Source organism: Cariama cristata, unplaced genomic scaffold (assembly GCF_000690535.1).
Source record: "Cariama cristata isolate BGI_N322 unplaced genomic scaffold, ASM69053v1 scaffold29721, whole genome shotgun sequence".
NCBI lineage: Eukaryota > Metazoa > Chordata > Aves > Cariamiformes > Cariamidae > Cariama > Cariama cristata.
The window spans coordinates 1-13708 of NW_009601429.1; the positions used below are offsets into that span (position 1 = coordinate 1).

Sequence of the window (13708 nt, forward strand, 5' to 3'; positions counted from 1 at the left end):
CCTGCGCCGCTGCCCGAGGGGCATTCGCTGCTCCCGGCCGCCTCCCCTTGTCCCTGTGCTCAGTCTGTGGGCCTGTTCACCACCCACCCACCCCTCCCGGGGGGACCTCCCGCCGCCCCCTTGGGAACAGCGGGTACAGGACGGAGGGCTGTGGGGGCATCGGTTTACCGGCTAACACCTGAGGCGCCTGGGCCCTGTAGCTTCCCCGTGCCTGCCGGGTGTTTTCACCAGCTTAAGTTACAAAGCATGTTCACTTGTGTTTTGACTGGGCAGTTAATAAAGGCGAAGTGGAATGTCTGATCAAGCTCTTCGACACGCTGGTGGCCGAGTCCAGCAACCGCTTTGCTGCGGCCGGGTTTGACCGTAACATGTTCAGAAACGCTCTGCACAGCGCCTTTGGCATGACGGATGACATCATCATGGACAGAGGTGCGACTGATAGGTCTAAAAAAGATCCAAGATTTTAGTTTTACGTTGTTGACCCGATAAGCATGCCTAGACAAAATACTTCCATCTCGTCGCTGCAAGGACAGCAAAGGAAGAGTTGGGCTCAGGAGCTGCTGAGTAAAGGATGTATTTTTTTTCTTTATGCGGAATAGTTTTCCCTTAGTTCAGGGTACCTCACGCTCATGTACTAGGGAGACCAGCCAGAGAGGCAGTTGTAGTGCTATCCTGTGGCTGTTTCTATCCCAGTCGCTGTAGAGTCGTGACAGAAGAGGGCAGCGTGGTGTCACTTTCCTCCGGTGGTTCCACCGGGAGCTGCGGTCACTGCTGCTGGTGGACAGCTCGGTCCCGGGATTGGGGGTCCCAGAAAGGCGTTCTGTTAGAGCAGGTAACTTTTGGAATAGAGGTGCTGTGACAGCTCTGAAGGGACTAGGCAGACAAACAGGGAGATGAGAGTCCTGAGCCAAATAACTCCCTGAAGAAACAGTGATTTCATAACATGAGGACCACAACTGCAGTTGCTGTGAAAGTTGCATGAGTGATCTCTAACGTACAGGGGCCTAGAGGAGGTTGTGGAGGAGGCAGGAGTCTGCCATTCTTTTCAATCTTAGGCTGCCAAGAGCCATCCCTTGGTTCAACTTTCTCCTATTCTGTAGCAGAAGGGGTATTTAAATGCCATAAAAAAAAAACGTTTTGCCATTTTATGCAACAAGTCAAGTGTATCTGGGAAAAACCTTACATGGACACATTCTTTAAAATTATGTTACTGCTTACGTATGAGGGGGCTGATTTCAGTTAGCAAAAGCAAACCTATTGATTTCCAATTCCAAAATGCTTGGCACTGTGTGTAGAGGTGTTCCTGTAGCCAACTTACTAATTAACATTCTGAAATATTAATTATTATAGATGTTAGTTGATGCTTTGAATTGTATCTTGGGTTTGAAGTACTATATTACAGGCTGTATGAATAGTGAAGCTGCAAGATTAAAAGTTTCTTATTTCAGGGAAGGGAGGAGAAAAAAGATTTTGGTACATGAAAGACAGAAGGAGGTTATTTTTCTTTGTATATTTAAAATATTTACGTATTATTTCTATGATTATTTTCTCCAAGATTTTCTGAGACAAAACCTAGTAATTAAAACCTTCTGTATGCAAATATGCTTTAGTGTAAGGGTTTATTTGGTTTACCTCTGCATGGAAGCATACTTCCTGTAGTCGTTAAGTCGGGAAAGCAACAGATCAAACAAAATGCCTTATCCCAGCAGGATTCTGGAGTGGAAGAACAGTAAACTGAGGGGCAAAATCCCCTTCATTGTTACATCTTAGGAAGATTCAAGAAGGGTAAACATACCTTGGTGAAAGCAGAGAAACATCTTCAGAAAAAATACGGGTTTATGTTTTCATTGACCTTAAGAAAATATTCCTTTGTTTGTGTTTCCCTATTATATAAATTTAAAATGTATCTAATATACTTCCCAGTGTTCCGCACATTTGATAGAGACAACGATAGCTGCATCAGTGTGGTGGAATGGGTGGAAGGCTTATCAGTATTTCTTCGGGGGACACTGGAAGAAAGGATTAAATGTAAGATTTGTCTGTATGCTAGTATTTAGTAGTAATCATTGAATTCATTACTATAAAATTACACATTGCTTTTGTTACAATTTAGTGGTTTCTTTTATAAAGTATTTGGTAATTGAAGAGTTTTCTTCTGTATAGTTTAATGCAGTGAAACTGAGTTCTGAAATGGCTTCTCTGAGGCAGAGGTTTTCCTATGTAAACTGCCGTTATCCTAGCTGCCACCTTACTTTGTTGCTTACAAAAACTAGCATTTGAACTGAAGCTTGTTCTACACTATACAGTTTTGACAGAATATGTGGTTTTGTATTCACACACAAAATTAGAAAGAAGCAGATGTAGCTCCGGGGTGATTCTGGCTAAATAGCACAGTCTCAAGCCAACCAAGGCCTGTGCCAGCATTCATTTACTGGCACAATGGGGACACAGAATCACAGAATCGATGAGATCATCGATGAGATCGTCAATGGGATCATTGAGTCCAACCTTTGCTCTAACACCACCATGTTAGCTAGACCATGGCACTAAGTGCCACCTCCAGTCTTTTCTTAAACACCTACTGGGATGGTGACTCCACCACCTCCCTGGGCAGCCCATTCCAATGCCTAACGACCCTTTCTGTGGAAGAATGCCTCCTCATTTCTAGCCTGAACTTCCCCTGGTGCAGTTTCAGACTATGCCCTCTTGTCCTGTTACTGGTTGGCTGCGAGGAGAGGCCGACCCCCCCACCTCGCTACACCCTCCTTTCAGGTCGTTGTAGAGAGCGATCAGGTCTCCCCTCAGCCTCCTCTTCTCCAGGCTGAACAACCCCAGCTCCCTCAGCCGCTCCCCATCAGACTTGTGCTCCAGGCCCTTCACCACCTTCGTTGCCCTGGACTCACTCCAGCACCTCAAGGTCTGTCTTGTAGTGAGGGACCCAAAACTGGACACAATACTGGAGGGGCAGCCTCACCAGTGCCCAGTACAGGGGGGACGATCACTTCCCTGGTCCTGCTGGCCACACTGTTTCTGATACAGGCCAGGATGCCATTGGCCTTCTTGGCTACCTGGGCACATTGCTGGCTCATGTTCAGACGGCTGTTGACCAGTACCCCCAGGTCTTTTTCCGCTTGACCACTTTCTAACCACTCTTCCCCCAGCCTGTAACGCTGCATGGGGTTTTTGTGGCTGAAGTGTAGGACCCAGCATTTGTTCCTGTTGAACCTCATGCTGTTGGCCTCAGCCCATCAATCCAGCCTTTCCAAGTCAACACAGCAGCAGTTATTCCAGTAGTTCTTCAGCATGGAAGCATAGATGGAAAAACTGAGTCTGATAGTCACGAGAACCTCCACAGTAATGATAGAGAAAGATAGGAGAGAAAAAAGAACTTTAGAATTTTAAGAAGCAGAAAAAAAATAGGGCATGTGGGGAAAAAAGTGTAATAGAAAAAGGAGAATGACAGCATGTCGTTTCCATAGTCCTCAGGTTGCAGCATAAGCCATCCCCAATGCACTACATAAATTAATCTGGAAAGTGGCCTGGGATGTCACAGCACTAGGGTGTGTGCCCAGGATGTAATTCAGTATGTCAGTACAACCACAAGCAGCAAAATATGCAGCCCGGCTGTAAGCACTATAGAATCTACTAGTGTGTAGTGATACACAGTGTGGTCTGTCATAAGTGGATGCCAGTATGATTTTTCACTGTAGGCCATAGTTGTGTTCCAACCTGAAGAGTTTTGTTTAAATAAGTTTTGTGAAGGGTACTGAAGTTTATTATGGTCATAGATTTCTGATTCCAGGAAGATGGAAACATTTGGAAGAGGAATTAAGCAGAGACTGCTACTTAAAACACTCCGTTACAGGGATTTTCTCTTTGCATTAAGGGATGCTTCGGTTGTCTTTTCCATGGTAGTACGGCTCATTCTTCCTTTTCCTTTACTTCTCTAAGACAGCTTTTGAAATAACAAGGATGTGTTTTGTAGGTGTGAAGTCCTTCTCGTACAGACAGCTGGTCCCCGCCGTGGGAAACTGGGCTTCTAAACAAGAACCTTGTTTATATTCTGAATAGACAATTTTAGAGAAGTTAAGATCTGTAAGTTAGTGTGGTTTCTGTGAACTGAAGATTTATCTGAGCAGAAATAGATTTTAACTATGAAGGGTAAGTAGGCAATAATTGACTAGTATGTGTATCAAAATGTGATACATATATTTCATATATAAATACTATATATGATAAATGTGGCTCAACAGATATGCTGTACAACATACAATTCACATTTTCTGTCTATAGGTAACAGGCAGCTTTAATGGTGTGTGATATAGTTTGTATGAACTTTAAATTGATTTATCTTTCAAAAAGACTGTTTTGAGGTTTACGACCTGAATGGTGATGGATACATTTCAAGAGAGGAAATGTTTCAAATGCTGAAAAACAGCCTTCTCAAACAACCATCAGAAGAAGATCCTGATGAGGGAATTAAGGACTTGGTAGACATAGCACTGAAGAAAATGGCAAGTACTTACTTGTTGTGATACTTGAGTGTCTTTCAAACATTCCTTAACTGAAACTTAGATCATTCCTATGAGGTAACAAAATACTGTGTCTGATTTACAGGGGGATTCTAAGCCACAGATTAGTTACATACTTGAGATAAACAAGTCTCCTAAGGAAAGCCAGAAATATAATCCAGATCTAATGAGTCCCAGTCCAGTATCCTCACATGAAACTGTTAATTTATTATGTTAATGTATTATAAACTTTATGTATAAAATAGCATATGCATGTGTCCATGCACACATGTGCATGCCATGTCAAAACAAAAGTGGAAAATTCAAAAGCGTAAGCTGTATTTATTCCTGTGTTAGGCATCTGCAGTAGCTTTATTATTAAGTACATTTGTGTTTTATCAATTGATCATGAAATGTCTTTATCCAATTTATATATTCTATAAGAATAATAACCTCAAGGTTATTAATGTAAAGCTTGACTTACCATGATTAATCTAGGCTGTCCAGATAAGCCAGTGACTGTGTTTCAACATTTTCATCACATCAAGAAATAGAACCTCCCCTCCTATGGTGGTTTTAAGTAAGATTTTTTTGAACACCAGTCTTGAATCCCACCTCCTTTTATTTAACCCCGTATTTTCTATTTTTCAAAGTGATCCCTGTTGCACACCCTCAGCTGAAAGGTCCATCTTACCCTTAGTTCTTGACAATGCCAAGTCTAGTCTCACGCAGAAAGGAAGCTATCACTCGGCAATTTGCTCATCTTTGGAGCACTTACGTGCACAGCTTTCCTGCATGTTGCATCCAAAATGAACACCCTCGTGTTCTGGCAGTTGATAAGTGGGCTGTGCTAGTCCAAGTACAAGCACTATGCTCTAGACATAATGAATCTTCATATATGTAAGAACATAGGATAAACTAATCATGTACATAATCCTGTTTCAGCTTTTCCATGAGAATTTAATAAAGCTTTGATACGTGTTTGAAGAATGTCCAGATCTGATTTGGCTGCTGGGCAGTTGTCCAAGTAGGATATTGCTGCCCATCTCAAATAACTAAACAACTATTAGATATCCAAAGATGCATTTGTGGAGTCCGTCACTCAAAGAAGGAAAAATTACTCTTCGAGCAATTGCCTGTAGCTACCACGGCACTGTGACTAAGCATACGTCCAGTCCCGTGATACCTACCGTTTTCATACTTAGAAGTATTTGTAATGAATATGCTCCTCCCCTGCTTTCCCTTGTGCCTGGGGAGTGTAAAAGGTAGAGGATACCCAGCCGCTTCTGTTTCTCTTAAGCATCCAGCGGCAGGTTTTTCTGTTCAGGAATCTCCATCTACGTAGCTCCTTGCCTCTGCTTTTCTGGCCCTTAGAACCTGTACTCCCTGCATGTTCACCAGCTATGATGGTTCCATAGCTTGATCTTCAGAAAATTTTGGTTTGGCCCTGTGCCTTGAACAGTATCATATCCACCCATCAATCTTCACTTAAAGCCTTTATGGTTTAAAGAAGTACTTATGCTCACCATAGTGTTTGTTGGTGTTCCAAGCTGCCACATCAGTAGAAACACAAGGTTTTCAAATTGCAGAAATATTAAAAACACAAGGATGCTTCTTCCACCCCCAGAGGACTATTCTGCTATGCTGAGATTCTGCAGTACAAAAAAAGTGGGCTGGCATCAGCATATTCCACCATATGCTTCTGGGTGCTGTATGTGAGAAAGACAGGGCAGAAGTATGCCTACTGTAGAAATCACTAAAGTATTTCCAGGCTCATGGATAGGATGTAGATACACTCATGATGTAAATACATATGCAGAATATATTCTAACATTTTCTCCTACTTTTAGGTCTCCTACTTTTAATTTATCTTCAGTGTAACTGGGCTTGAGATTTGTCCATGCAATTCTCAGCTCAGCCTCTTCCTGTGTTAAAGTTTTGCCTTCTCTGGAATTCTGTTAGCAAAGCTGTACGAGATGGTTGAGCTTGCTCCACCTTTTATGCCTTAGGTAGAGGCAAATGATACAGATCTTGTCTGAGAAGAGACTGATGGCTCAAAGATAATTATTTTTGCATGCAATCTAACTAAAAATAGAATCCATGTCAATAAAACACCTGTTTGTTAAACAAAATTACAATTACTACAAGTAACCATCCTTTGCTGAAGAGTTCCCTTCCTCTTGTAGGACTATGATCACGATGGCAAGCTTTCTTTTATGGACTTTGAAAAAGCAGTCAGAGATGAAAATCTTCTCTTAGAAGCCTTTGGACCATGTTTACCAGACATAAAGGTATGTCAACCTTAAGTTTAAAGAAAATGTGCAGTACTCTCTGTACTATTGGTAGGGAGATGTAGGTATTATGGTATTAACTGTCATTACATGGGGCCTGCTGAAGTCAACTGATAAATGCTTCAGTTGTGAGACAGGCATATGCTGAATTCATATCTACCTGTCACAGCACTGATGTTTCCTTATACAGTCAAAGGCTGGTACGAGAGAATACAAGAACGCACTGTTACTCGATGTCTGTCTGTCCTGGGGCAGCAATATAATGAATGATCCTCAATGAGCACCCTCTCAAGAGTAAGAAAATGAGACTGTTCTCTTGAATTGTTTATCTGAAAGATCTCCAGAAGTACAACTTTTCTTTTTCTTTCTTCAGTGCCACTGGCAACACTGCCATCACCTCACTTACAGCTTCTTTTGGGAGAAGCTGGTAACTTTCTGGAAATACCTTGAGAGTTCTTCATCTCAGAGTGTGGCATTGCTGGTTTTTAATTACATCTAACTGGGCTTTATTTATTAGCAATACATCTAATTCAATTCAGAATTATTTTTTTGGAAGATGGTAATTTAGAACATGCTCATTTCCTCAGTATTAAGGTCAACTGTGGAGAGTGTTTCTACTCTATAATAAAGAATAATTTTTTTCCTAATCCAATAATCATAATTCTATTTGAACTGCATGTCATTTTTAAATACTGAAAGTTGTGCCTTCATAGAGATGGAAAAGCAAAATTCCAAAATACACGCAGTGATTTCTAGAAAAAGAAAAGCTGTGTGAGACTACTGAGAACACAGCAAGTTTTCATTTGCTGGAAGCCTACACTTCCTGCCAGCTCACCTGCCTGCTAGGCTGGAGGACAGGAAGAAAGAGTCTTGTAGCCATGATTGCAGGCTTTATTAGATTGCGTCAGCAGCAAAGCAGCTGTTTCCAAAACACCAGACTCCTCCTGTCAGGCTGTGAAAAGACTTTCAGGGGTTTGGGAAAAGCCAGGTAAGTAAGTACGCTGGTTTTTACACCAGTGAAAAGGTTTTAAAAGTTTCTGAACAACATTAAGTTCCCTAATCAGACAGAAAAATTACTTGTTTTCTGTCAGTGTTGGTGATAAAGCAGGTACACAATTCAGGCTAATCATGGCAACAGGTGGAAAACTCAGCTTATTTCTTGATTACAATATTTGTGCCCTCTGTTCTGTACCTGACTTAACTGTTGCCTTTTTACTAGGTCTCTAGTTTCACTGTTAAGAGAACTCTATTTATATGTCCTTTCAAGCCCTAAAAGCAATAACTAGATTTTGGCTATGAGCTTTACATGAAGAAAACTCATAATGTACTAGATTTCCAAGTGGAGTTATGTTGGGAAATTTTAATTGTACCCCTTGACACAAATTAAACACTCATTTGTACTTAAAAAAAAATATTTAACAAATGTAATGAACAATGTATTGGACAGAGTCCTACCACCATGAGCAGCTCTACGAGGAGTCTGCAAAGATGCACCACGAGCCAATTCCTTGTGTATGCTTGCACCAGCACCAATCCTGTGAGTGTCAGCATGGGGCACCTGAACCCAGTGTTAGGTTCATCCCCCCCAGCACCAGTTCTGCTGCCCAAAGGTGGCCCCTCAGCGCTCCCACTCCAGGATTCTTGCAACACAATCCTGCGGATATTTATCTCATCACCAAGGGAAATTTCACTCCTTTACATTAAGTCATCCCAGTCTTTGCCCAGTCTCTCACATTCCTACTTCCAGCCAGTTTAACTCATTCTGCAGCTAGGGCACCTTGTCCTCCATGCCAGATCATTCCTTGGTCACACCATACCACTGCTGAGCCGTTACAATTTGAATTTCCCCTTCAATTATAACTTTGAATGTTCTGACTGTTCTCTTGATGATGACATCATTAATGCTATGGAATTTACCTTTCCTAAGCTAAAAAGCAAGAGGTATCCTAGGTGTAAGGACTTTTACTGCTTACACATTTCAGTTCAGCATCTTTTCTGACTAAATTTAAATCTTTTAGTTAACTGAAATTTTTTTTTTTTTAACAGAGCAGTATGGCATTTGAACAGAAAACCTTCCGGGAAACTCGTAAACTGTAACTCCAAGTGGAATACTGGAATACTGTTGTAAGAGGGTTGTGTTTTGGTTTTTTCACCATTCTTCATGGTATAGTAAAAATAGGAGCAATTTGAAACTATTAATAAGTTTCAGTATTCCTTTACTGTAAAAGCTACTGAATAAACAGAATTTACTTCTACCTAAATATAGTTCTTCAATGCATTACAAAATATGTTATAGTGTGAGGTACACAGGACAGGACTGCAACAATATTGTATTATACTGGTTTTTTAATTCTAAGAAACAAATTGATACAATTTTTTAACAGGGAATTGCTTGGAAATACATTATAAAACAGTTTTACTTTTTTAAAAAAAAGTATTTTAAACTATATCCTTTAAAAAAAAGGAATCTTGGAAGATGCTGCCAGCAGTACCTATATTCTTCTTCTCTGCTTTTCAAGTGGTTTGGCTGAGTTAGTCTCTGGCTTTTCCACAGATGTTCTTGAAACAGAATCTGCTACCTAAATTGGGAAAAAAAAAATTCTTAGTAAACAGTAACCACTCCTTTTTTATCTAGTTTTACAGTAAGGCCATGGCTCTAACATTTGAGTGTTGAGCAGGATGTATTACTATAATCATACTTGAACTGACTTTCCTGCAGAAAAAGGGGGAAAAAAAAAAACACCAAAGGCAGCATTACAGACAAGAGGTGAAACTTAGAAAACAGAAGTGTTACCAGTACCATTGTTGTATTTTAACCACATAAACTGATTTCAGATGCTCTATCACTGAGTATTACATATCTTATCACCTCTCTCCCTACCAGAGGTATTTTCAGAGGTTTAGTATGCTTTTTGAATTCAGGTATTTCAGGAAGGGAAGGGAAAGCAAAAGCATGTGTTTTGACACATATTTTAGAAATGTATTTAATATAAGGGATGCTTATTTATCAAGCATCTGGACTGGAGATAAGCTCTTTCCACTCAGTCTAGTTAGTCATAGTCAAGGGAGCTTTTTCATATCTTAATTTAAAGAGAAAGTTATATCAGGAGTGTTTCACCTGCTAATTGATTAATATCCTCCACAAAGGGTTATGTAGCTTAAGACATGGTTACATGTCTTTGCTTTACAGAGCAAAATTACATTGAACTCTGACTTTATTATTTTTCACTCCCTTTCAATTGGCAACCAGATAGAATTACCACACTGGAGTCAGCAGGACTACCTGCAAAGTTGGCATGCCTCCCCACGTGTCAAAAAAAAAAAGTGTAGTTTACTAAAAATCATTTAGGACCATGCACTGACATTTATACTCCCTGAAGCATACTGTAAGAGGTATGGAGTAGAATGGCCTGCAATATCCTGCATTATGGAAGAGTTAAATAGTAAGAACGCTAGCTTTAAGTGGCAAATAAACTAATAATACTGAATAAATGTTGAATTTAAATTATGTGAGAGTCTCTATTTTTATGGATAACAAGCACATAATATATATGTTTGAAAATGAAAATATCAGAACTTTAGAACCCATACCTCTTTCAGTTTATTTCGAATTAACATAGCTGAAGTATTCAATGAATCATCGTCCATATCCACTTTAGGTATTTCTGGTAGCTGTGGACCAATAATGACTTCAGCATTTTCCACACTCGTTCCAATGAGGGAAAACTTGTTACCTTCTTCTCTCTTCCTCTTACGTTCTTGCAGGCGAGTTGTACGAGGCATAAACCTATCAATTCCATTATCAATCCGAACCATTCTTTGCTGCATTAAGGAAGTTGGTGGAGTACATCCCCCTGGATGTACACTTAGAGTTACAGATGTGTTTTGACCAAAGTACCCAGAAGTTTCAGCACAATTGTTATCATACTGGGGAAATGTCAACAGGCTCTGACTATGATTCCCAGGTGGATACTCTGTGTTGTGGGATACTCTGTGAGAACTTGTGAAGCAGGATGGATCCCAGTTACTGGCTGCACATGATGCTGGTGTACTCCACAGACAGTCACGCTCGGAGTTCTTTGAGACTGTCTTCTTAGGCCCCTCTACTTTCTTTAACACAAAGCAATCTTTAAAACAACAAAAAAAGTAGCTTCACTATTTCATGTCATTATAAGAAAAAACACTGGACAATCACAGAAGCCATACCAGTGATATTTAATTCCCAGCCACCTTTCTGTGATTCTGTCTTCCTAAGTGGCACCTTTTGAACTAAAGTTTTCCAGCCTAGTCCCTGAGCAGAAGTATTTCAGCTCTTTTCAGAACACAAGAAAAATATACCTAATGTTGCAAATGGGTGATTTTTACCTCCAGTTATGAATTCAACACAGATAAGCTGTCTTGCAACATTGAAAAAACAGATGTTTTGATGTTAAAAATCAGTGATTTTACTCCCTTTAAATATCCTCATGCAACGAACAAAGATCAAATACATAAGCACAAGAAAGGAGCAGCCTGTGCTGATTCTCAGCTTATTTCTCAGCTTGCCCAGCCTTCAGTGCTGCCTGGGAACTCTGCAGTACAGTAGCCTTTGCAAACCCAGTCCAGTCTTAGCATTCCTCTAGTGCCAGTACGTAGGCTGGAGAAATTTTTTGTTGAAGGTTCTGGTAAAGTCACCTTCCTCACAAAAGTGTCCCTTTGGGCATGCCTGAATAAGCTGTAACAAGAGTTGAAAAGATGATTCCAAATTTCCTGCTGATGCTTGAAATTTCTGATAACATTTTAAAAAGAAAACAAAAAGAGAAGAAAATCTTCATTATTAAAGCTTAAGCATTTCTTTACTTTAGTCTTAACGAAAAATGAAAAGTTGCTTTGAAAAAGCTGCAGCCCTCTAAATATTGAAAAATGTCTCCATTCTGCCGCAGAGGTACTTAAAAATGCATCTTTCAAACAGCTAGATAAAAAGTGTTTTCTTTAATGGGCACTTTAACCAAAACCCACCCACCCCTGAAGTGAGATGTTAAGATTCTATAGGAAATTTAATTACAAACCTCTTTGATTTGTTGATTTTGCTATATACTTTCTTCTGTCCTGCAACTTCTCCCTAGTTTCTTGGACTGTTTCAAATTCTGGAGCATAGCACACATGCAGCAAACTACCGAAGAAACTTCGTTCATCCATTTTTTTCTTGGCCACCCTGAAGGGAATTAAATTATATTGGCAAAACTGAGGATTTTACTTCAACTCTCTACAATCTTAACAGATTGCAAATAAAAAAAGGTGTAAAAGATTAAGACAGCAAGAGGCAGATATTGCCCTGTCCAATACCTTGCAGATTGCAGTTTTTGGAATTTTATAAGATAAACTTCAGTAAATTGCTCTGCTGGATATTCATCTAGAGCATGATACTCTTCAATGGCACCATATAATGCAAATTGTTCAACTAATTCCTTCATCACGCCTAATGCAGGAACTCCTTGTATTAGTAAATAACGAGATTCCAAGTTGATAGTATAAACCTGGGGGAAAAAAAAAAAAAGAAAGAGTATTCTAAAATATTCATGTTCTTGCTTTACTACAAAAGTAAGGAATTTTCTCTGTGTTTTCTGTTGCCCCTCAAATCTTCTCAGGATGCTGACAATCCCTCTGTACTCTATTTTGACTTTGGACTCTTGCAGGAGCCATAAGTGCATAGTTATCTGGGACCTCTTCATCACCGAGCAAGAGCTGAACTCAAGCTTCTTACTCAAAGCAGAACACAAATTAGAGTTGACTCTTCTGCACCAGGTCACAGCACCGCCATTTACTGAGTAAAATCTCTAAGTCTCTAGCCAATTTCCTTGCAAGACTGACTAGTAACCAGTTAATATGAGGCACTGTCAGAGTAAAGAAAAAAACACTGAAAAACCTGTCTTGTGCACAGGCATAGAGGTCACACAGGTAAAACACAGGGATGGAAAACAAAAAAAAAGTACCACAGTTCCTTGGGGCAGATCATGTTTGTGCAAAGCTGTCTCCTCACTACAGTGGTGAAACAGCATACATTTTAAAAGACAGATACAAGTAAGATGCTGAGAGAAACAAGGTCTACACCTAGCAGGTTAAAAAACAAACCAATCACTCCTTTTCTGCTTTGTGTAATGACTGTCACATAACACAGACTCTAAGGAAAGTTCTGTGACAGTTCACTACATTCAACAGATAGCTAAACCATAATATCAAAGGAATACATTCTGACTTTGTCAGGACAAAAAAACTAAACTGCCCGAGTTACACATATTCCTCAAAAAACAGCAAATGCAGGACAAAGAGGAAACCACTCAAACTGCCATCATAAAAAAACTGTCTCTGCAAACAGGTCACATAAATTGTTCTTGTGATAGCAGCTTGCTCCGACGTGCCCTCTTTCTCAAGTCAGCCCTAGAGGATGCCAATACAGCACGCTGTATGTTACCTGCTCACACAAAAGGCAAATCCAGCATTATTACTGCTGTAATGAGAAGTTCCTGCTAGGCAGCCGGCAAGGCCCGCGACGCGTGGCCTTCCCTTCATCTCCCCGGGAGCTGCTGGGCACCAGAGCGCAAGTCCACAAGCAGCCTTGTGCGCGCCACTCCTGCCGAGTTCAGCGGCAAGCGCGCTGGCCGAGAACAGCAGCATTCAGCTCCACAAGCTTCTTTGCGCTGCTCTTAATCCCGGGTTTGTATTTCGCACAGAACTAGCCTACTTGTGCTACGTGCATTTCTAAGTGATTAATTTAGAAAATACAACGTAGATTTACTAGACTCAACTCCAGCTATTCCTTCCGGTGTTGACTGCCTGCCTGAGCCCGCGCCCCCGTTCAACTCAGCAGCAAGGAGAGAGGAAGAACCGAAGAACCGAAAAACCTCCAGAACGGGGACAAGCACTAGT

General features: G+C 40.5%; 2 protein-coding genes across 2 annotated transcripts; one reads left to right on the plus strand and one right to left on the minus strand.

Moving 5' to 3' along the window:
* Positions 1-278: 278 nt before the first annotated feature.
* On the plus strand, positions 279-8899 carry EFCAB1 (EF-hand calcium binding domain 1). The gene is made up of 5 exons (XM_009710458.1): positions 279-429; positions 1924-2028; positions 4363-4514; positions 6698-6802; positions 8849-8899. Exons 1-5 carry the CDS (start codon positions 369-371, stop codon positions 8897-8899), a joined length of 474 nt encoding a protein of 157 aa, XP_009708760.1. The 5' UTR covers positions 279-368.
* Positions 8900-9294: 395 nt separating this feature from the next.
* Positions 9295-12318, minus strand: RBM48 (RNA binding motif protein 48; the record flags this gene model as incomplete). The annotated part of the gene is made up of 4 exons (XM_009710459.1): positions 9295-9381; positions 10394-10929; positions 11851-11996; positions 12128-12318. Coding segments are annotated over 4 exons (960 nt in total), but the record flags the coding sequence as incomplete, so codon positions are not given.
* Between the last annotated feature and the right edge of the window lie 1390 nt (positions 12319-13708).